The 22,234-nt window shown below is 46.6% G+C and overlaps 1 protein-coding gene across 8 annotated transcripts in view; it reads right to left on the bottom strand.

The window, feature by feature from the left end:
- The window catches only part of NEDD4L (NEDD4 like E3 ubiquitin protein ligase), an 86,123-nt gene that overhangs the window by 24,294 nt on the left and 39,595 nt on the right, over window positions 1-22,234 (bottom strand). For 3 of the 8 annotated variants that reach the window (XM_041471383.1, XM_041471384.1, XM_041471385.1), the window contains exons 5-6: window positions 21,437-21,490; window positions 1,610-1,660 (exon numbers count right to left, since the gene is read on the bottom strand). In XM_041471383.1, the coding sequence (XP_041327317.1) occupies window positions 1,610-1,660; window positions 21,437-21,490 (105 nt within the window). Of the gene's footprint in view, window positions 1-1,609; window positions 1,661-1,999; window positions 2,147-17,158; window positions 20,095-21,436; window positions 21,491-22,234 lie in introns of those variants that run through there. The other 5 variants (XM_041471379.1, XM_041471380.1, XM_041471381.1 and 2 more) reach the window with 5 other exon arrangements.

The raw sequence follows: 22,234 nt of genomic DNA, 5'->3' as shown, positions 1-22,234 counted from the left end.
ACAGAACTAGGAATTTCAGATGCCAAGGGAAAAGGATGATGAATCCATACACACACTTCCCCTGCTGATTGTCTGGGGAACTTTAATCTGAACTTAAAGCATGAACTGAGTTACACTTGGCAGCCAAATCCCACACAGCCTGACCCAGTGTCCACTTTCTCTGGGAGAGACACGATGGCAGATTTGAACAAGCTCACCAGGACACCAAGGCATGCACGACTCACACTGCTGCTTAGTGCCCAGCTGGAAGGGACGTGCTCCCAGTGAGGAGCTGTATTATTTACCCAAATTCTGTCCGTAGTAATTAGCTGGTATTGGAGAAACAAGGACTTTGACAAACAAATCAGCAGGATGAGAAAGCTGATTATTAATTTGTTAATAAATACATCCCAATGGCTCCTACCAAGGTAGTGGAAGGACTGCAGATGTACAGCGTGCACCCACACCTCTCTCACAGGTAACCCTCTCCCTGGAATGGGGCAGCAGCAGGCAGGGAGTGCCCGTGCAGGTCCCACAAGGGCACAGCTACTGAAGGAAGGACTGCTCTGAGACACAGCAGCTTTGCCATGGAACATGTCTGAGGGGAAAGGACTCTTCCCACTGTCCCACCAGGGCTACTGAGATCATGGCTGTGCGTAAGGATACATAAATGCAGACAGCCACACAAGCCCACACCAAGCAATCCTGCACAGCACAGCTGGCATGACAAGGGAACCGCACATTTGTCACCACAAGGTGCTCCTGATCCTTCCCTTGTAGCTTTCTGCTGTTACAGTTTGTAACCAACACACTCCACATCAACCATAACAGATACGTCTAAACAAGCACCACGGTGCAAGTCATTACCAAGCAATTTTTCTCCTACAATAACATCCATTAATAGCAAGAAGTCAAAATCAGACACAAAAAGCCAGTTATGCTCAACTGACATAACTGGCATATGTTAAGATTAACATGCACAACATTTTTAACTACATTCAGCCAATGTTAGTCATCCAAAACAGTATATAATATCAGAAATGTCTGTATCAAGGCTAATGCAATCACTGTATATACATACACGTATATATTTATTCCTATTTATAAACCTAGAAATAGAAATTGCACTTAATTTAGCATCTAGTTTTGCAACCCATGCAGAATCCTGGCTGCTGGGGGGAAACCAGACAACTGGAGCTTTACAGAATTACAGAACCAGCTTTACAGTGAATTCCTCCATTAAATAAGAAACAGAAACAAATATTACCACCTTCAAACCAAACACCTCAAATGCCAATAAAATGACAATAACATGATTCAAACCCTGTGTCAATTACATTCAATCGATTGCTATTGAACTCTTACTGTTGGCAATGAGTTCAGTTTCAGCTAAAATAATGAACAGGTGACATAGCTCTGGCAGCCTTTTGGCTTTTCATGCATTTGCTGAAGCAAACCTGCTCTCGTGAAGCTTTTTTGGCACAGGAAGTGCATCCCTTCCATGTCTTTGTGCAGGTGAGGCTTGCTTGTCCACAAGAGTTTCTTTTAAGCTCTGCTGGGAGCACGTGCTCTAAGAGAATGTGCAATGAAGCGTACACAGCCCCAGGGTTTCCAGAGATGTGGTGCTTACCGGGAGGTGACTGAGCGGCACATCCACCTGGCCCAGGAAGTCGTCTCTGGTCTGTCACACAGAAAGTAAACTTACATCAGAAAAGCAAAGAAATCATACATATCAATCTAGTCACAATGAGACAAAAATACAGATGGTCGAGTACTATTATTTTAGGAATCACTGGTTTCTATCCCCTTACTGTTGTGGTAATTCATTTATCTTAGCACAGTATTTCTTGTGCCACTCCGAACAGGTTTCTGAGCCCACACGTGGCAGTGCTGACACATTCTGCCTGGGGGAAACCACAAAACCAGCCCAGAGCCCCTCCAAGCACTGAGAATCCGCAGGTGGTTTCCTGTTGAAGGGAGACAGGTCCAAGGCTTCCTTCATGGACTGGCAGTGCCACACCTAGGCACGGTGGAGCAGCTCACCCCACAGGGTGAATTCCAGCATTTGGGTCTAGGCTGGGAAACGCTGGCAGCAGCTGAGGCCGAAGGACGCCCGTGGCAGACCCGGGCCCTGTGCTCCAGGGACACCTGGATTCACTCGGGCAGGAGCCTTCAGGATCAGGTGTTTGTGTTCTTCCAAAGCCAACTGTCTAGCAGGGAAGGCAGCTTCTGTTCAGATGCTGTTTGTGACACCAGATAGCAGCGCCAGTGATTCCCAAATAACCTGCTGCCTATTTATAACCACGCTACGCACGGAATTCCAGGAAGTGCATGCTGCTGCTGCACAGCCAAGTTTACATATTTCTCATAGCAGAGCATTAAGTTTAATATTAAAATTCATATTTTATATGATAACCACATAAGAATTCTCTTTCTACTACAAAGATAGGACGACGTTTCATGATCCCCACAGAGGGGACACATCCTGCTGTGCTGGGTGCTATGGAACAACACAAAAAGCACCAAGGAGATCATAGTTTTTCCAATTTTAAGTAAAAAACAGGGAGTAGATTTTTCATTACAGAATTTGGACTATTAACCTTCTTCCCAGCAAATGCTACAAAAACCTGGTAGCGTGCCCTGTTTTTAGGGAATTAACATGTTTTCCCCTTAATACTGGCAAATCCAAAGTACCCGCCACCTCCTGCTTCAGTACAGTCACTCCAATAACAACTGCTCTGAAGAAAACACACACCTATTGCTGCATCTCTTCTTGCAGCCTTTAGCTCAAGAAAAACACAGCTCATGAATACAGAATATGTTAGAAATAGGTTAGAAACAGCCTTAAAGAACCCGAACCAACAAAATATGTTTGTAGCTTACAGTGGAACTGGAAACCCCTAGGTCCCAGCCAGCCCTGTAAGCAGAATTACTTCCTCATCTAATTCTGCATGCATATAGTCACCTCTGCCAGAACTAGGGCTCTTGTAAAACTCAGTCTTTATCTAACACCTGACTGTACACATACATCTGTAAGAAAAGGGGGGAGGCTAATATATTAATATTAGTATTTAGTATTTTTGTCTGTGAAAAGGATTTTCTCTTGCAAGCCCCCACAGCTCTAAAATTTAGGCATTCTCACTTTGGGGCTTCCTGCTTCCAGCAAAGGCACCTCATGAGCCACAGGAACCTTTTCCACCGCCTTCTTTTTTCTTTTCATTATAATGATGCTGTTTTTAGGGGTTTGCCCTTTCTTTTTTCTATGTTCCCTGTATTCTTCACACATATATTTGTAACTCTGTCACCTATCGTATTAGTAGCTAGATTTCCCAGTACTTTTCCATGGCCTTTCCCTAAGCAGAAAGACAAAACAAATTCCAAAGCTCCAAGCACAAGGCTCCAGTACTATCTTGGTTCCTCCTGGGAATCAAGGCTGAGAACAACCCTTCAAGATACATTTTCATGGACAAAGTACAACTAGTGCTGAGGGGGGGCTCCAGAGAAGGGGCTTCATTGGGGGGGAATTGCATCACCACTTGTCCTCCTAATTGGTGCTTTTTAGAAATTATAAATTGGTGCTTTTTATCAATTATGCTAATTTCCTAAAACCTATAAAAATGTACTCACCCCTGGGGTGGGGGTAGGCTTTTGTGAACATCTTTCCATAACTGCTCCTGAAGGCCTTCAAATAAAGATCCCCTTTTATATTACCTCCTCACTGAAATTATTTCCAGGTTGGGAAAAAGGCGACAATAACGGCGTCCGTTTTGAGAAACTCTCTGTCACGAAAATCCACAGAGCCACCCGAGGCACCAGCTGTGTATCACAGCATCACCCTGCTAACTCCTGCTCCGCTCTGATCCCCCAGACAGTGAGTAATCTCTGCTGCACAGCAAAGGCACAGGATGCAGATGCTCACCAAGCCAGAGCTTGAGCTTTCCCAGGCAGGAGTGACCCCTCAAACGCCATCGCTCCCTCAGATCGCTCCTGTCCCACCTGGCACGCGGCCTCTGTGTGGGCAGCAGGACAAGCACATGCAGGCAGGGGTGGGGCACAGCTTAGATGCTTTGTTAGAGTCTTACTGCAAAGCCCAAGTACAACAAAAGCTATCCCAAAATTTCCTAATTAGCCTTTAACACTCTAGAGCAATTTTACAAAGTTTCAGCATGCCCTGGTCCACGTGTTGAGTTGGTTTAGCACATTTACTGTGGAAGAGGAGAAAGTCAGACACTATCCTATTTTCCAAGGAGCTCTCTTGAAATGAAAGGTAATCACTTCAGTGTTTTGGCAGACATAAATACCCTGTCTGTTCAAAAACCCAAATCTGTCCATCCACCTCGCTCGTTCGTGCACTGATCCTGTGGGAAAGCAGCACCAGGCTGACACACACCAGGCATGGCAGGAATCCTGTGCACTGAATTTCCCTGAGTGTGCAGGCACCCCTCACCCCTGCACAGACACTGCAATGAAACCTGGTCATCACTGCATCCCAAGAACAGCCGAGACCTCAGCTGTCCAGTGAAAGACAATGGAAAAAAACAAGGAAACATTTCATTAAGTGTAATCAGTAACTGAAAAAGCTTCAAAAACCAACAGAGCTACTTGTAAATTCTAACTTGTGTCAAACATCTCAGAATGTGAAACATCTCACTGTTCATCTTAGGAGACTGAAGTGACAAGGTGACACTCCCAAGCCAAATGTTTGTAAAAATTAGGCTGCAATTTGGTGCCTGTCCAAGCTGCAAGCCAGGAAGAAAAGCCTGGGATAAAGTTGCAGTGCCCTAAACACCCTTAGTCTCCAAAGCAGCAGAGAAAGAAAAGCATCCATTGACACTTCAGTGCAAACCAGAACATTTAGCTGAGCCTGGGATTGTATACATCACATCAGCTTTACTTGGAACCACACAAAAGTATGAATAAACTGTTGCATTGATGCTCATTTCAATCACTGAAGCTTGTTGTTTTCCAGAAGGGAAAGTGTCAATAGTTAACAGTTCAGCTATTAGAGACTTGCTCATTTCAGCTCTGGAATAAAAGGTAAATATTACCTCAGACATGCACCCCTAAGATAAAACAGACATTACAGCTGGGTAAGAGCTGAGCACATGAGCAACTACAAAAGGCAACTCAACTCCACTTTATTCCAGCCTGAACAGAAATCAGAAGTTGCAAAAAAGCAGAGGTACCACAGGTTAGTCAGGACTTTGACTAAAAGGTCACACAAACAACATGAAGGATCTGCAGGAGGGAGCAGCTCTCACAGGGACCAAGACATTTAGCCATGGGCAAAGTACTACTAAGCCCCCCCAAAGGTGTACACAAGCTGACACCCCCAACACTCCCAAGGAAAGGCTCTACTGCTGCCATGCAGTACCAGGCCAAGCTGCAAGGCTGTGCTTCTCTGCTGCTTCCCTGGGCCAACACCATCAGGACAGCTCTCCCAGCACTTGCCTAGACTTTTCTTGACTGTTTCCTAAGCTGGACCAATACACCATGCTGTTACAAGTGATCACCAACAATGCAGAACAAACTCCTGAAAGTGCCTGAGAATTTTCTAAGGTTGGGAATGATCTCAAAGGGGTTGCCATGGAACATCCCTGTATGGAAACGTGACCACCTTGGCCTGGGAACCAGCAAGACCCACAAACCAGAGAGCCATGGCTCGCCCAGACTGAAGCACTGGGCAGAGACAGTGAGAAGCTGTGAAAAGAGGAACAGGCTCCCAGAACCCGTACTGCTGCCAGCCAGGGCTGAGGCTGGAGCACTGCGGCTACAGAGCTCTCAGAGGTGCTTTGGTTCCCTGGCCAGACACCAGGCTGGGAAATAACACTCCACCCACCTACAGTTCCCTTGGCATTTTGAGATGATCAGGATGTTCCCAGCTTCCTGACCTGAAAATTGTTGCGTACTATTTTTGGGCACTGTTTAAAGAGATGCTACATTCCAACCCAGATATTGCTTAATTTCAGAGCGGGCAGACACGATCCCTACAGTAAATTTAACTGGTTTTTGGTGGCCTTAAAGTAAACCAGACACACACCTTTCTCAGACCACAACCACGCTTCAGCACACAGCTATGTGCCTAAATTATTATCCAGGTGGAAACCCTGCTGAGGTTCAGAGCCCATCTTCTCCTGACATTTATTCTAAATACATGACAGCCATGTTATTTCCAAACTTTTCGAATCACTGCAGCCCTGCTGGGTAACACGGAATGAGACGGAGTGGCTGTGCAGGATGCTCATGGGAACACCGTGTGGAACATGTGCCAGCAGTGGTTTGGTGGGCAAGATGAGAGAGGGACAGGGAACCCAGCCCTTGGGGACACGGCAGCTGGCTCAAACCTGCCGATCCTGACAGCTCAAGGCCAAAGGCACCGTGCAAGATGGGATAAACCCTCCTGGCAAAACCAAATCCAGGCTCTCAAGAGGGCATTCTCACCTGCACTGAGCACTCAGCAGCCACTCTGGTAGAACAAAAGTGAAAAACTGAGCATGAATTAAGCCAATTTTCCTGATGTAGTACTTAAACCCAGCACTTGAGATGTGATGTGCCTTTGCTGCCAAGTCCTGGAAAACTGCTCCAGGAGTGGTCCAGACTGTCTGGCTCAGACAGCACCACATTTCCCAGCACAAATACATGAGCTGCACACACCAACGGGAAAATACACAAGCAAAAAACTCTGCTGCCTTCCCAAAGAGCTACAGGAAATCACCTGGAGACAAAACTCTTCTGAACTGTACTTTCACCAAAGGCTTTAAAAATGAAAAGGACCCCAAAAAACCAAAGAGGATTTGTGTTCATGAAAGTATTGTTAATTATTAAAAAAACCCCAAAAAACTAGCAGCAAAACACAATTATATTAATTGAAACAAAGCACATTTAACTGCTCTTGACTAAAACCTTAAAGTATTAATTAGCCTTCACAGATGTCTCTCTACACCTAAGGCTTATCAACTCCCTGATCTCATTCTCATGAATAAAGCTACAGTGAAACTTTTATGATATTCCTCTATCATTTGATGATATGATTACTAAAATTCTTAGCTGGAAAGTTTCAGCAATCTTTCTTTCTTTCTTTCTGAACTGCAATAAAACTCTCTTCATTTATAGAAACTTTCAGAAATTCTGCCACTTGCCATTGTCACCACTTCTTTCTTAAGCAAAATATTTTCAGCACAACTAAAATTCCACTTCTCATTTGCTAATAATGGCAACTAACTATACTTTTGCAGCGGATCTCTGCGATCTGGCTCCGATATTTTCACCGATATTTTCTTAATCAAGAATATTGCACTGTAACCATGGAAAAAAACCCCTCATTGATGTGTGTGTATGTGGGGGTCGTTCTCCTATTCCAAATCTGTAAGTGCAGGTAGAACAAACTACACAGGTAGGTTATTTCCTAAAAAATCACCTCCTCTTATTCCTTTCCACCAGAGTAAACAAACGCTGACTTTTCCTCCAGGCAGCTCAACACAACAGTGTCAGATTACACTTTCCCTGGTGCCTTCCCTCTCAACTTTCATTTTACGACCCAATTACTGCGCGCTGGGTGTCAGTGCCAGGCACTGGGCACAGGGAAGGACAAGGTGCTACACGAGGCTCCCAGAGTCACACACATCCCTCGCTCTCCAGCCTGGGACACCAGGGGACATGCAGGCTGCTCCTGGGAGCCAAACCAGAACTGACATTAAGGAATTATGTTCTGAGCTGCAGTTTCCCAGATGAGGCAGTGCTGCTCCAGAATCAGCACAGCTGAGAGAGAAACATCTCCTTCCTGGCACACACGGTCAGCCACAACTGGATCAGCTCTTAAAACAGATTAAGCAAATCGCAAGACATAAGCGTCAATTACTGAAATCCTGAATTATTTGTCTTGCACTACCACTGCTTATTTAAACATAACAAAAACCACCAGGCACCTCTGCCAAGATCTGCTATACTCCTGAAACCCAGTAACAGCCAAGAAAACTCCGGACAACGTCGGGGAAAAAAGAGCCAGTTCAGCCTTATTCTGTTCATTACAGGAAAAGGCTTTCTGCTGAGCTGCCCATTGTAATCAAAGGCATGGGCTGCAAACAGGAGGCTGCTCCTGCCCTCGGTTACCAAAGGCTCTCTACCTGTGATGGACAGAGCAAATGCCTGCTGTTATTACCATTGCTACGTTACCAAGAGCCTCTGGAAAGACGGGAATCCATTCCTCCTTAGACACTGAACAAACCAAATGTGGACAAAGTATAGGAGTAGCAATGGCAGGAAGAAGGAGCTGATGCACAAGACACTTAAAACAGGCCTGAGCTGTGAGAGGACGTGGAAAATAGGAACATAATCAATGCACAGAAGTGAAAGAACAGGTACAAAATAAATGTGTTAGGACAGCCTCTGTCCTATGTTCTGTAAGAAATTAAAGAGTTATTGGAAAAAAACCTCTCAGAACCGTGGCACTGCGTGTAACGCAAACACCTGCATACCTCTGACAGCTGAGGATTCCAGAGGTACAGGATTTCAAAAACAACAGCATTCCAGGTGAGAATCTGCAGATGTGAGGCCTGCTTGGTAAAGGCAGCAAGTGAAACAAAGGCAAGTTTACAGCGGGAGGATTGCTCCAAGGAAGGGGGGCTGTGGCTCTCCAAAGCACAAACAGCTGCTCTTTACTACTTGGACCTTGCACAGAGGCCCCCAGACTCTCTAGCTGCTCAGCCCCATCCTTGGCACTGCTGCTGCCTGGGGAGGGTGCCCGGAGCTGGGACCTGCTCCTGCAGATCCTGGCAAGCAGGCCAGGGAGGCTGGGGAAGCTCTGCTATGCTGTACAGCGCTGAGCAGAGCAAGAAGAGTATAATTAGCTGGCAAATAGTTCATTAAAGCTGCCTTGCTGCAGGCACCAGGAACCATGCAAACAGCAGACCTCTTACTGTCTCCACCACCATTTCTTCTCCTCTGCACTAATCCACTTATCCACTTATCCTACCTTTTCCTTCTGCTCAGAGAAATGTCCTACTTTCTCTGTTTCTTTTTCTCATCAACAGCAGTTCAGATTTTTGGATATATTCAGACTTTTGGATTCCACTATGCGTCTGTCATGACAAATTTTTCTGTGTGAGTGCTTTCTCGGCAGAAAACAGTTAAGAAATACAACCCTCAGAAAAGCCAAGTACCGTTAGAGTAGAAATGCTCTCCTGTGCTAGGGGGATTTATATCCCTCCTAAAGCTATTCCAGTGCTTCTAATATATCCTGGAGAACTGCAGCAACTGAGATCTGAAGGGCTTGAGATGCAGAACGTATCCAGCTCTTGCAAGCATGCTGGACAACGAGCAGCAGGATAGCTGGTTTTAACAGGAAGGTTAAAATGGTCATCACCCTTTAAAACACTCTCACCTCCTCCTGCAACTTGAAGAAGGCAGCTGAGAAAGAAAAAATATGTTCAGACTGTGACGTCTGTGAGAATTGAACAAGGTAAAACTGAAGAAATTCATAGATTCTCTCTCAAAATCTGCCAAAAAATGGAACTGCTGTTTTAATAAATAGCTTGAAAAATAGAGGGATCAGGGGTGCATCACTTCCCGAGGCATAACGTGTATATATTCTGCACAGACATGCTGAGTAACCGTGCACTTTGGACATTTTCTAACTAATGATTCTTCTCTCTGCAACTCTTCCACGATTCTGGTCAAATTTACTGGCATTCTTCATACAAATTAGAATAATTCTCAACTGAAGAACTCTGCAGCAAAGAGCTGGTCTTGAAGAACAATGAAATTTTAGTCATCCATCACACCCATCACAATGACATAACAACATCCTTCATTACTGAGCACTATTCCTGAATTTGCTCTCCTTCACATGCACACTGCCCATTGCAAAGCAGCACTGAAATAATATAAAATGATTCACGGCGAAGCAAAAGTCCCCAGCATCATTTCTGCCATTCCACCCTCCCCTTAGGGCCATCAGCCACTCCCAACAGTTCAGAGCAGCCTCAAATGCCTCAGCAATCCCCACTGTAACCCGAGCAGGACAACCCAAGCTCAGGGGACCAGGGACAGTGTGGAACCAAAGGTTTATCTGACCCCTCCAGACCCCCAAAAACCCTTGTGGGCACAGCAGCTCACATTTATACAAGCTGTGTGGCGGCTGTGTCCAGCTGACAAAGTCACAGCTCCCCGTGTGCCTAGCTGAACTCCCTCTCTGGGGAAGCTGAGGGTGCACATCGTCATCAGCAACAGTCCAGAAAACTGCAGAGGAAGTTCACCTCAGTAAATGCAGGATCCCTTTGTTTACAAATGACATCCTAAGGCTGCGGCGGTGCTGTGAAAACTCTGCTCTCCCCGAGAGCGCGTGAGCGCCAGGGATGCCCGGGAGCAGCAGCCCCTTTGTGCAGCCCTGTTACATCAGGAGCATCACCTCGCTTTTCGGGATCATGATGCAGCGCTTCAGGCATGTGGGCCGAGGTTAAACAACGGAGAAGCGGCGGCAGGGAAATCAAAGTCGTGAAAGGCTCTGCAGGCAGGGGAATGAGATTGCTGGAATGGAATCAGGGAAAGCACGCTGACATTTATTCAGCCTGAATTTTCCAAAGGTACTAAGTACGTTCTATCAACTGGCTGATCCCAGCAGCACTTACACTCAAGAAGGCATTAGGCCTGGCAATATGTGACATCGTATTTTTGCTTCAATGATTTTGCTGATGTTATGGAAAAAAGCAAGATCTGCTGTAAGAGTTCTAAAGGCCACTTTTCTGTGACACAAGACTTTGTTCTACTGGGTAATAATCAGAATCCTGAGGGAAACATGGCTGTGCACCGACCCGAGGGAACAGTAAGGTACTTCATGCTCAGGCCGCTGACATGCTAATTAGCAGACATGAACTACTCCTAACTTCTGTAAATTAATAATCATTTACACCTACACGTGTCCAAGCACTTTTTCCTTGCTGAGACCAAGAACCTTCACACCTGCTCAATTTTCAAGCAACACATTTGTTTGTAACAGAAAGGAGAGCCAAGATTACATTGACTAGTTCACGGGGATCAGTCGCTAATATTTACTGCCAGATTTTTTATGGTGGGTAATTTAAATTGCAGTCAGTTGAAAATCCAGTGCGTAGCTGGCAATATGAACTCTCTGTGTGAAATTTCAAGAACACAGAAAAAAAGCTTGAAAAGTTTGTTACATGCTTTATTTTTTAATTTATTTTGTTCGTATTCTGGAATTCTGCACAACGATTTGATTAGAGCAAAAACCAGAAAAGCCAGCACTCCAGCACCATTGGCTGCAAACGTCTGGTCAGAACGCCCAATCCCCATTAAATTTAGGAGCAGAACAAAAGGCAAGGAAGAGTTCTGGCCAGCTCCAAGCTCCCAGGAAGCCTCTGCAGGAGCCTGCCTGTGCTGGGAAGGGAACAGACGGTGCCAACTCCCACATCAGCTCCGTGGAGAATGGAGCTGGCCCTGCCAAGCGGCGGCTCGCATTCTTCCCTCCCTCCCTCCTCTTCCCGCATCTGTTTTGGCTGCACCTGGCCCAAGGAGCCCGAGTGATGTCGGCTGCCCGATGAGGCCCTCTGGAAGCCACTGCTGGCGACACGAGCGCCCGGCACGGCCAGCTGGGCACTGGGGGCTCGAGGAACCCACCGTGCCACCCACGCAGAGCTGGCTGCCGTGCCCTGCCGGCCTTCCCCAGCAGTGCCGCAGCGCGACCCAGCACTTGGCAGAGATCGGGTCCTGCAGTGCCACAAAGATGCATCTGCTCAACGGGGAAGGAAAGTATTTCACGTTCTTACCGGCCAAAGCTGGGCACTTGGTTAATGACACTGAACTCACAGGATTTACAAGCGCAGACAGGGACAGCAACCAAAGCCCCTGCACGAACCCTGCTCTCCCTCCTCTTTTTAACTGAACCTTCGTGAAGGGACACCAGAACACCCAAACCCCAGCACAATGCAATGTTAGTTCCCTAAGGAATAACTCACTGGGGGGATGGCAAGAGCAAGAGTAGATTGATTTCAGTTCCCTCACTAAATATAAAGCAGGTACAGTTTGCTTTCCTGTAAGACATTTGCACTGGGGCGCTGCTGCAAGGCCAAAAAGATATTAAAAAATGGTGACATCAGACCAAAACAAATCTGTTAAGACCAGTTCCCACAGTGCAATGTTTCCTGGAAGGTTTTCCCTGCTCAGCCAGCGTGCCATTCCCCACATGTGCAAACAACAAAATAAAATTGTATTTCACTCGCTCTGTTAAGAGCAGGTATTTTTACAGAGTAAATTAAAAACATGTAATAGACCTCAAATAATGTCACCACAAATCAACGGATTACTGAAAACCTCTTTTTCATGCTTCATGTGTTACTAAACCCTTTCAGAAATTGCTGGTATCCAGCCTCACATCAGAGACAAGGCAACTGCTCAAAAATGGAAACAGAATTTTTTTCACTATGCAATTTCGACGCAGAGAGCTGACTCACAAAAGCATACTTAGGTCCTGGATGACATCCAAGCTAATAATTAATTATGTTTTAAACTACTTGCACTGTAACTCCTAATGTTTCTCATTTTACCTGTTATTTTTGAATGCTATAGGTGTGACTGCACACGACTGACTGCTGAGCAAAAAGGACAGAAACAAGGAGAGACTGACTATTGGACAGACAGAAGCAACCACAGAGTCAGCATCAGATCTATTTTCTAAAATTAATGATCAGAAGATTAGTCTTAAACCATCTTTGAGGTGCTTGTTGAACAATAATCCCACAGTACTGTTCATCCTGGAATCAGGAGAAAATCCTCAGCGTATTTCCAAATTTCAGCAGTTCAGTGCAGTAAGCAGATACTCAGTACCTCCCCACCTCGCTGCCACAGAACCAGCCAAGCCTGCCTTTGCACAGGGGTGCCTGTCCCAGGAAAACGCAGGTGGATCTGCAGGTCTGCCTGCCCCATGCTGCCTGGCAAGCAGAAGCAGCCTGTGGGGCTCAGGCTCCTTGCAGGTGCACACCCCCCCGAGCACCCCGTGCCTCGGCTGCACGACTCCTCCCGCACAGGCACGGCCACACAAAGCTCTGCTTACAGCTCTGAGGCCTTTGGGTCTTCCCTTCCCCTTTCTGCTGTCTCCACAGGGATGAGGGACAGCACTTGACACAAGCTGGCAATCATGGCCATGGACATTTGGAGCTGAACCTCTCTCTCCCTGAAGATAAAACTCCTACCTTACAAAAAAGTTGTAACAATTCTTTTCTATAATCCATAAAATACATCCTGCAAGTTTTTATTTCCAGCCAAGGCTGAAAGGGAAGTTGCAGCTTTCCACCAAAGCACTGACAGCCCTGGACTCACATCACAGCACAAAGTGCAATTTCCATTTTATTTGAACAACTCATCTCATTCCTTTGCCTTCAGCTCTGGAAGTTTCTCCAACACACCCTTTTAATTTTTTCTTTCCTTTCGGAGACAAAAACCTGGATGCTCATAATGCTGGTTTAATTAATTTATTTTTCTGTACATAACTGCTGACTTTTGGAAGCTCCCAATGCCATCCTGGTATTCATCCTGGACTTCAGATGAAGAGACACAGTAATGTATTTTACAATGAGATTTAATCTAACTAAAAATAACTAAAACTAACTAAACAGGTTAGATTTGGCTTTGGAATAGCTGCTGAACTAAAAACTTCAGTTAACATGCAGAACTTCTGTTCTGTTTGTGTGTACAAAACATGCACACTCTGAAACTCATCATTACTCGACAGCTTTTCTCAAATAGAAAACCAGCTGAACAGCACAAAAAGCAATCAACACTCTCTGCTTCCTTATCTGTAATTTTCTGTGGCTAGATCTGCACCAAGGCAGCTCTGGCTGGCACCTGCAGCGTTAAACCCGTGTCAGCATTTCCATTATAAATTCTCCACTTCAGAGATTGCTGTGTACCCAAACTCACATACAGATTTTCCATGCGGGAGCAAAGAGTTTATTACTGCTATTTAAAAAAGTGATACTATTTCCATCTCTGCTGCTTGAAGTTTTATTCTGGTTTCTTCACAGAGAAGTACCAACAGATAGAGTTTTCAAGGAGAAAAAGAAGAATGCCTGACACAAAATTCACAGTCCCAGGGAGCGCTGGGAATGTGGAGGGATGAGGTAAAAAGACAGCACTGCCAATTCTCGACTCTGAAAACTTAACTAAAAGTTACAGATGGGTTTCTTAATTCTGCAAGCTAATTTACACTACTTGCCATGAATTATTTGTCCCTCACCCATAGAGGGAGAAGAAAAAAAGCAAACTTTATTCAGGTCCTCGGTACCTGCCGCCTTGAAACCCAGCTCCTGCTCTCGCGCCCACCTGCCGCCTCCCCAACAGGAGAGCGCTTCACAACAGCCTGCAAGCTGATGGACACCAGAATTAAGAAGGGCTGCAGGTGATTTCTTGTTGAGAAGAACTGATTTTGTCCTTAACAGAAAAGCTAGAGACCCAAGGAATGGGATTCATCATCCTCTACCTGCAGCTGTCAACAAAGTCCTTATCTGCAGAGAGCAGAGGCTTTCCAGATGTCCATCTGCACTCCTCGCAGAGCAAGAGGAGACTCAGGAAATTCACAGCACTATTCATTTGAACCATTTAAACCTCCACATGAATTATTTCCTAGAAATGCCTGTTAAGAGTCCAGGTAGCAATCCCTGAAGTAGGAGCAGTATTTATTCTAAAATGATTTCTAAGAAAGGAGAGGAAGAACTGAGCTGTGAGAAATGCAGGCTTGCCAAACTGTTTGTTTACTAAATATAATTCAGTCCTACTCCTGCAACACTTTGTTCGGGCACGCTGGTTTTTGCTCACAAAGATGCCTTTGTCAGCTCTCTCCAGCAGTTGTCCAATACATTTTTGAAGAGTTTCCCACAAATCCAGCTCTGCACTCACAGCCCCAGTGATAAACAACGGCAGTATGCGGGATATGCACAGCGCACAGACATTCTATTGCACGGCATATAAAATATCAGAGCGGGCAAAAGAATTTGCAACAAGGCTTCCAAATAAAATTTTTCACAGCTTGACATGAGCTCAGCCTTTACTTAATATTTTACTCTGTCTGGTAATGAAAGACATCCTGCCTGCCCCAAAGCACTTGTCTAAAAGAGCAGATATTTGAAAGGTCACAGCCACTCGGAGCAGCAGGACTGCAGACGCCCGCTCGGATGTTTGCTCTGAGATAAATCAGGCTGCAGCAGCTGCTGCTCCCAGCCCCAGCCCAGGCCCTATATCAATCACATACACATAAACCTCTTGCACTGGGACACGGCGCAATTATTTTTCTTTCACACTATCGGCTATAAACCACGGCAACCTCTCCCCTCAGCTCAAGAGACCAGGTATTTCAGGTACTCCCTTACTCGCATCAGAGATCTTTCAAACAAACTTCTGAGGGACAGACTGAAAATGGCACCTTAACAAGTAATGTTCTGTGTCAAAAAATGCAACAAAACTCGCACCAGAACGCTTCCATCCCCCACACTTCCCACGGCATCCTGCCCAGTCCATCACCTCTACCCATCGTATTTCTGGATTTACTACAAGGAAGAGAAACACCAGGAAAATGGTTTAAGTTTCAGTTAGCTCTTCTCCTTTGAGAGTTTCTGCCCCGCAGGATGCAGTGCTACGTGGGCTGGGCAGCTCTGTGCCTGCCATGATGCACAGCTGCCTCAATCCATTCCTCACGGTCACTCAAACCAACAGCACAGAGGAACAAATTTCCTCATTCTCCTCTGGGAACACTGAAGCATGTCCTTGGGATGGGAATTGTTACTACAGGGGGGATGAAAGCAGGGAGGGGAGATCCTTTAGGAAAATGAGAACTGCTGCACAAACCCCAGAGCACATCTCTGCAAACCTCTGCTGCCTCTGTGCTAGGTCTGACACCCCACAGCTACTTATAGACCTGGCTGTAGTGGGTCTCCATGAACAGCTGATCTTGGAAAGGAGCAAGGGATAACAAAGAGGAAAGGGAAAATCAGACATACTTTTTTCTGCTCCCTTACACGTCCTGGAACCAAACCCTTACCAGGAAGGGATTTCTCTTTCTATTTTATGCTTTCAAAGCTCCCAGAGAGAAGGCTGGGAAAACACAGAGTCCATAAGCTTTTCCACGGGAAAGCTGCAGAGTCACCCCGGCCTTGCTGCAGGGAGCAGCTGTCCCTGTGCTGCATTTCAGTGCCTGAGAGCACAGGAGCCATGGAGCCTGAAATCTCCTCAGCGACCGTGCCACAGCTGGAGCCAGAGCTCGCTCTGCTAAATACAGCATCCCCGAGCTGGGAACTCGAGTGGGCCGTGTTGGATTGCACAGCAAAGCAATTTAAGCAAATGACTAATCTAAACCCTTCAGTTTCCTTCCTACTTTGGGCTTCGAAAAAGTGGCTGAAAAACATCAACCGTCAATCCTCACCTGCTGTAACAAAGCAAACCCAGAAGATTAATTCTGCCATCCTAACACCAAACTGAGGCAAATCCAAACAAGACTGTTTACTGACTTGTGCCAAGCCACTTGCACTGGGACTTGGATCAGGATTTGTGGCATACAAAAGGCATGACATGTTTTTCATTTCCAGAAGGAAGAAAGAAAAATTACTACGAGATTACTATAAGATATTACTAATAAAGACTATTTTACTCCCCAGACTTCCTGGTACCTCAACTAAGTCAGTACTTTTGATTTAAATTACCCTAAGATTCCCAGAGTCTTAACAACTATTTCATTACAATACGTGTTTTAGAAGCGTGTAGAGGTACATGTGTGTCCATTACACTCAGAAAGTGCCAAAGCATTTGTTCTTAAAACCAGAGTGCACAAAGAGTTCTTCATGCAGCAAGGTCTCAGCCAACTAAACTAACAAGAACATTTAATTTGCTATTTGAACGCTCTGATTTTAAAAAATCTTTCCAGCTGACGTAACAGTGAATTAAGAAACATGTGACAGCAAGATCTGAAAATATTACACTGGATGTAATCGTAACTGAGAGCGAAGCTCCATTAGATTAGAAATAAAGATGATCTGCGCCTTGCTCCACAGAAACGCGGAACATTCCAGCACCAACAATTTAAGTGCTGCAGTTGGCTCCAGCCTGGCAGCCTTTGTAAGGCAGTCTGTGTTTTACCAGCACACGTACTTCAGCAGCACAGCACGCTCAGCGTCATACTTACTGCGGTGCCGGCTGCCGCAGGAGCAGGGGTGCCACGACCCTCCTTACCAACACCCTGACTTTGTTCTTCCGGCCCGCGCGTGACAAGAATCCTGAAGTGCTGCTGCCTCACGTTTTGATCTGGTCTGATTTTAAACAAGCATCCCTGCCCTTGAGGCATCCGCTCTACTGAATTGCTTCTAGGTATTTCTGCCCTGTTCCTGCTGTTTCCAGGCAGCTCCGAATTCAGCCCATCGGCTGCGGGGCTAATTCCTTCTGCTGGTGGCTGGACGGGGTAGGAAGTACTCCTTTCCAGCCGTATCCGAGGGTACCTGACCAATCTGTCCCCTTTTGTTCCAGTAAAGCCAAAGTTACCTCCACCTCCTGCGCCTGTACTGCTTGTCTGTGGCTGCTGTAACTGGAGAACAAAGAACTTTTTCCCTGAATTTGCTGACAGATCTGGCACATGCTGCAAGGACCAGCGCCGGGGTTCAGAGGTGGGAGCACTATTTGGAGCCTCAGGACCAAAGGGAAGTAGAGTAACTTGAGGCACCTCTGCACTTGAGGCCCGATGCTGAATCCTCACACCACTTATGTTTAAACCTGAAGCCGCTTCACTTGCTTCTTCTCGCTGGGCAGTGGGCAGAGCCTCCTCGCTCTGGGGGTTAGCACTACAAAACATTCTACGGTTACAGCAAACACTTCCATCTGTCTGCTGCCCTAACTCTTCCATCAGCCTGGGTGAAGAACTTTCAGGAGTCACCTGCGGAGCGCTCGGAGAAGAGCGCCTTTCAACAGGGGATGCGTAACGCTCCCTGAAGTCTGAGAGCTTCCAGGGAAGCGTCTCCTCCGGAGACTCCAGGGCCGCGCACTCGTCGGCGCAGCCGTCGGCGGCTTTGCGCTGCAGCGAGATCTGCACGGAGGAGCTCCTGGTGGGGCGCGCGTCGATGCCGTTCAGCAGCTGCGGGATAAACATGGATGTGCTCCTTTTCAAGGAGCCCGCTTCGTGCGGATCTCCATCGCCGCCATAATCCGCTCCGTGCCGCGAGAACGCGTGAGGGCTGCTTCTTCTCGGCAACGTGTGGAATGCCATGAAAAAGTCATCTTCTCTCTCCCGGGCAAGGATCTCCGATTCGGGGGCTGTGTTGCTTCTCCCAGAGCCAAAATGAAACCGCAGCCGATGGGCCATGGTTTTACAGAGAGGAGAAAAGGAGAGGGAGAACAGCAACAATTCAGGCACTGCCAGAAGTTAAAAACCAAAGACATAAACTCCGAGAAAAAGTGTCCCATCTGCCAAACGGTTAGCACTGCAGCCCTGGGAGCGACAGATAGCAGAAATAGCCCAAGTGGCAAGCAGCATTCCAGGCATGATTGGGCAGGAGCAGTCAGCGCTCCTACACACACGGTGACATAGGGTAGGATGGTGGGAGTCACGTGGCCTGGTTCCCCCTTCCCCCTCTCCAGTGTAAGTGTGTGAGGAGTTTGTTTTTTCCTTTTTTTATTTTTTTTTTTTTAATGCCAGCAAGAGCCTGAAACAGCACCTTCCCAGCTGCTCCTTTTCCATCAGGGAGGAGCGGCCCCAGCGGGAGAGCTCTCGCAGCTGACAGAGGCAGCGAATACACTCAGCACTGCTATAAATCTGAACCACATCAGATTCACAGGGCACACTTGGAGAAAGCACTTGCAGGAAAATGGAACTACAACAAAACACTTCCATTTTGTGTTAAAAGTTTAAGTCAACACTGCATGCAAATGAGGAAAATTCTTTCAAGCGTAACATTTTGGTGTGTTACAGCTCTGGGCTGTCATGGTAGAACAGGAATAAATACAACATGGTTATGCTTTCGATTTTAACCATGCTTATAACACAATTGACAAACTTTTGCCTTTAAAAGGCCCCAACAGCAATATAACCTGCAGTTCCCTTTGAGCAACTACAAATTACAAACAAAGCAATCATACATATGGCAAAGATCTACGACACAGTAAAACCAGCAGAAGCACACAGGACAGCAAGCCAGAAAGCTCCTTTTCCAGATTTAGCAGGCAGTACAGGTGAGGGAAAAGCGGAGCTGGCTGTTGCATGTCTGTTTGTACTGATTTGTCTCTGCACAGAACTGCCTGCTCCTGGCTGGCCTCCAGCGAGGCAGTCAGCAATGCCACCACGCGTGGCACTGCCAGCACGGAGTACAGTTACACTCTGAGGGCCAGAAGAGCTCAGGAGGACAGGCAGACAGGATACACCACAATGTGAACCAACCACCCTAAATCAGCTCTGCTACAACAAAGATACTCAGTGCCCTGAGGGCACTCACACGTGAACGGCGCACACACCAGAAAAGAAACTCTGGTTAACCACAAGTGCAGCTCCATCTCAGGGCCTGGACAGCCGCTCCCTGCGAGAACTGGAAAGCCTAAATCTTGTCAACAGCTCTGAAAACCTGCGTGTGGCGGGTCAGCCCTCTGCCGACACACCTGAACTCTGCTTGCAAGCAGCTTGCTTTCAAAAGCCACAAAATTACCAATCCCAAGAGCAATGGCAGCTCAAACGGATCAAACTGCCAGCAGCCAGCACAATCCCACAATTCTTTATATGGATTATGAGATGCAACAAAAACGGGAACAGCTTCCACACAGCAATGGGCCTGGAGATTGCCTTGTAGAAGCACAGGTGTTGGTATTATGTTATCTTATTTTTCAGTTACTCAATAACACGGTCTCTGCATCCAAAATGAGGCTCCATCACATTTGCTCTGTTGAGATTGGGGAATAGAAAAGCAAAGACACCTGCAGAGACAGAGTGTGCTTTGGTAATCTGGGAGGAAGAAGGAACAAAGTCCTTCCAATAAAAGCCATTTAAGTATTGACAATAAATATATGAGAGTAAAGCCAAAATAACCAGTTCAGTGTCTCCTCATTCTATAAACACAACCTGATGGAAACCTGCTATTCCAAACCCCCCAAAGCAGTCACCTTGCCATAGACCTCCTGCGAGGAAAGCCATGGCTCCTAACCCCAGGTGCTGCCTTGGCCAGGAGGTTCCAAGCCCCAGGACAGACTGACTTTGGAGGCAGGACCAGAAGGAGAATACACATAAATTGGTTCAACAATAAAAAGTGCTGAAACTGCCAGGGTAAGGCCGGTACTGCATACCCAAACCCGAAAATCCAAAGCAGTATGTCTGAAATAAGTATCCCAAAGCTGCCATTTCCCAGCTGTCACTGCATAGGAGCTTTTTCTCTAACCCACCTCCCTGCTCCTGTGGCACCTTTGCATTCCAATGGCACATGGCAGTTTGAAGAGTGCGAGTGGTCATTATGATCATTATATACAAGTAAATATGCTCCTGGTCAGCCACTGTAGAGGCACAGTGCCACCAGTTCACCAGTTTACTTCCTCCTGAGGAAAGACCCAGTCACTCAGCTGCCAGGTCCTCTTTCTCCTGAGATTACAGCTTGTGTGGCTTCCTTTGCTCTTTGTTTATTAGGGAGATAGAAGGAAAGAACCTATTTGTTGACAACAGATGCTTTTACACTGTCTTTTTTTTTAATGAAAGTATCTTTGCAACTCTGATCCTAATCTTAAGTTTAGCAAAGGTTGTATTGCCCCCAGCCCAGAAAATGTAAATTCGTGATCTCATGAACGGAGATGGTGTTACAATGTTCAAAAGGCAAACCCCCAAGAGCCATCCAACAGTGTGCCACTGCACTGGCACGTTTAACCCTGGATGTACAGAGGGACACTGATGCTTTTCCCATGGATCAGAACTACAACAGAAACCAGCAGCAGTCAGAGGGTGAAAGCCTCCTCCAGAAAAGCTACTGCATCAGCCAAACTCAGTGTAAGACAAAACCCACTAACAACATGTGAGCATTTGAGGCACAGATGAAACCCAAGGGAGCATCGTTCTGCCATGGCCTCGAACCTTCACACGTGCACTGTGCGCACAAGGTGCAGCTCTGCTAAGCTGATGCACCTCTCCAAGCAAGATGCAGAAGCATTAAAGGACTGGAAAGGGACACTAAAATGATAAAGCAGCTGCTTTATCAGCAACTAAAAAGGTCAGGACTTTATCGGTTTGAAGTGGAGAGGCCAGCAGAAGGACAAAGTGGGGAGGACCATTTTGGTCTGACCCAGAAGGGCACTACTTCAGTGCTCTTTTACTCCCAGACTCAAATGGTTTTTACACCTCTATTTGTGTTTCTTGGCACGCTCACTGAAACAACTGTCTGAAGACACCTTTAGGCTGTGGCACACAGAGCCCTGTGATTAGTGAAACACAACTAAGACAAGCACTCACCAGTCTGTTTTCATCAAACACCTCGAACAGGAGCCGATGGTTGGTTGGGTTTACCTGTGAGAAAATCCAAATGTCACTGCAAGTTCAGCAGCTGGACGATAACAATCTGGGTACGAGCTCAGGCAGCGATCAAACCAAGGTGATTAGGACAGGACTAACAGGTCTGATGTAAATCTTTACTTGAATTGGAGCACCAGAACCTTACTGCAACTGGGAAGAGCCTGGCGGCTGACATGAAAGCTTTTATTTGCTGTACTCAGTTACTGCATTTCCCTGGCAGAATTACTGCAACTGGGAAGAGCCTGGCGGCTGACATGAAAGCTTTTATTTCCCTGGCAGAGGACTCCAGTCCCAGGCTGGACAGACTGTCAGAGCTCCCTGACTGATTGATTTACGAGGAGCAACAGTTTTGCTGCATTTCCTTCAGAATTTATATTCAGATATGTTTCTGCCTGTCCATTGCTCACCATCTCCAGCCCATTTGGCACACACCCTTGGAACACCCAGCAGAAATCTCCCCAACACCTGAAAACAACAAATATACCTCCAGAAAATTCTTTACTTAAACTGTTTGGTGCATGTGTCCCAGCAAGCATTCCCCATGGCACTGGGAACATCCCACTGGTGGCACTGCTGTCCCAGAGCTCCCCATCCCGGCGGCAGCTCCCGGCACCCGCGGAACGCCCAGCCGGAACAATCCGCCACATCGGCCCTCAGGCGCTGCTCGAGATTCGTGTTTGAAACCCCCTGAAATTCTACCTGAGCTGCTTTTGTGGGAGCTACAGCTACACTGAAAGC

This window comes from Pyrgilauda ruficollis, unplaced genomic scaffold (genome assembly GCF_017590135.1).
Source record: "Pyrgilauda ruficollis isolate IOZ18807 unplaced genomic scaffold, ASM1759013v1 scaffold267, whole genome shotgun sequence".
Classification (NCBI taxonomy): domain Eukaryota; kingdom Metazoa; phylum Chordata; class Aves; order Passeriformes; family Passeridae; genus Pyrgilauda; species Pyrgilauda ruficollis.
Note: the sequence above shows the minus strand (reverse complement) of the source record. Positions and strands in the feature narration are given on the sequence as shown.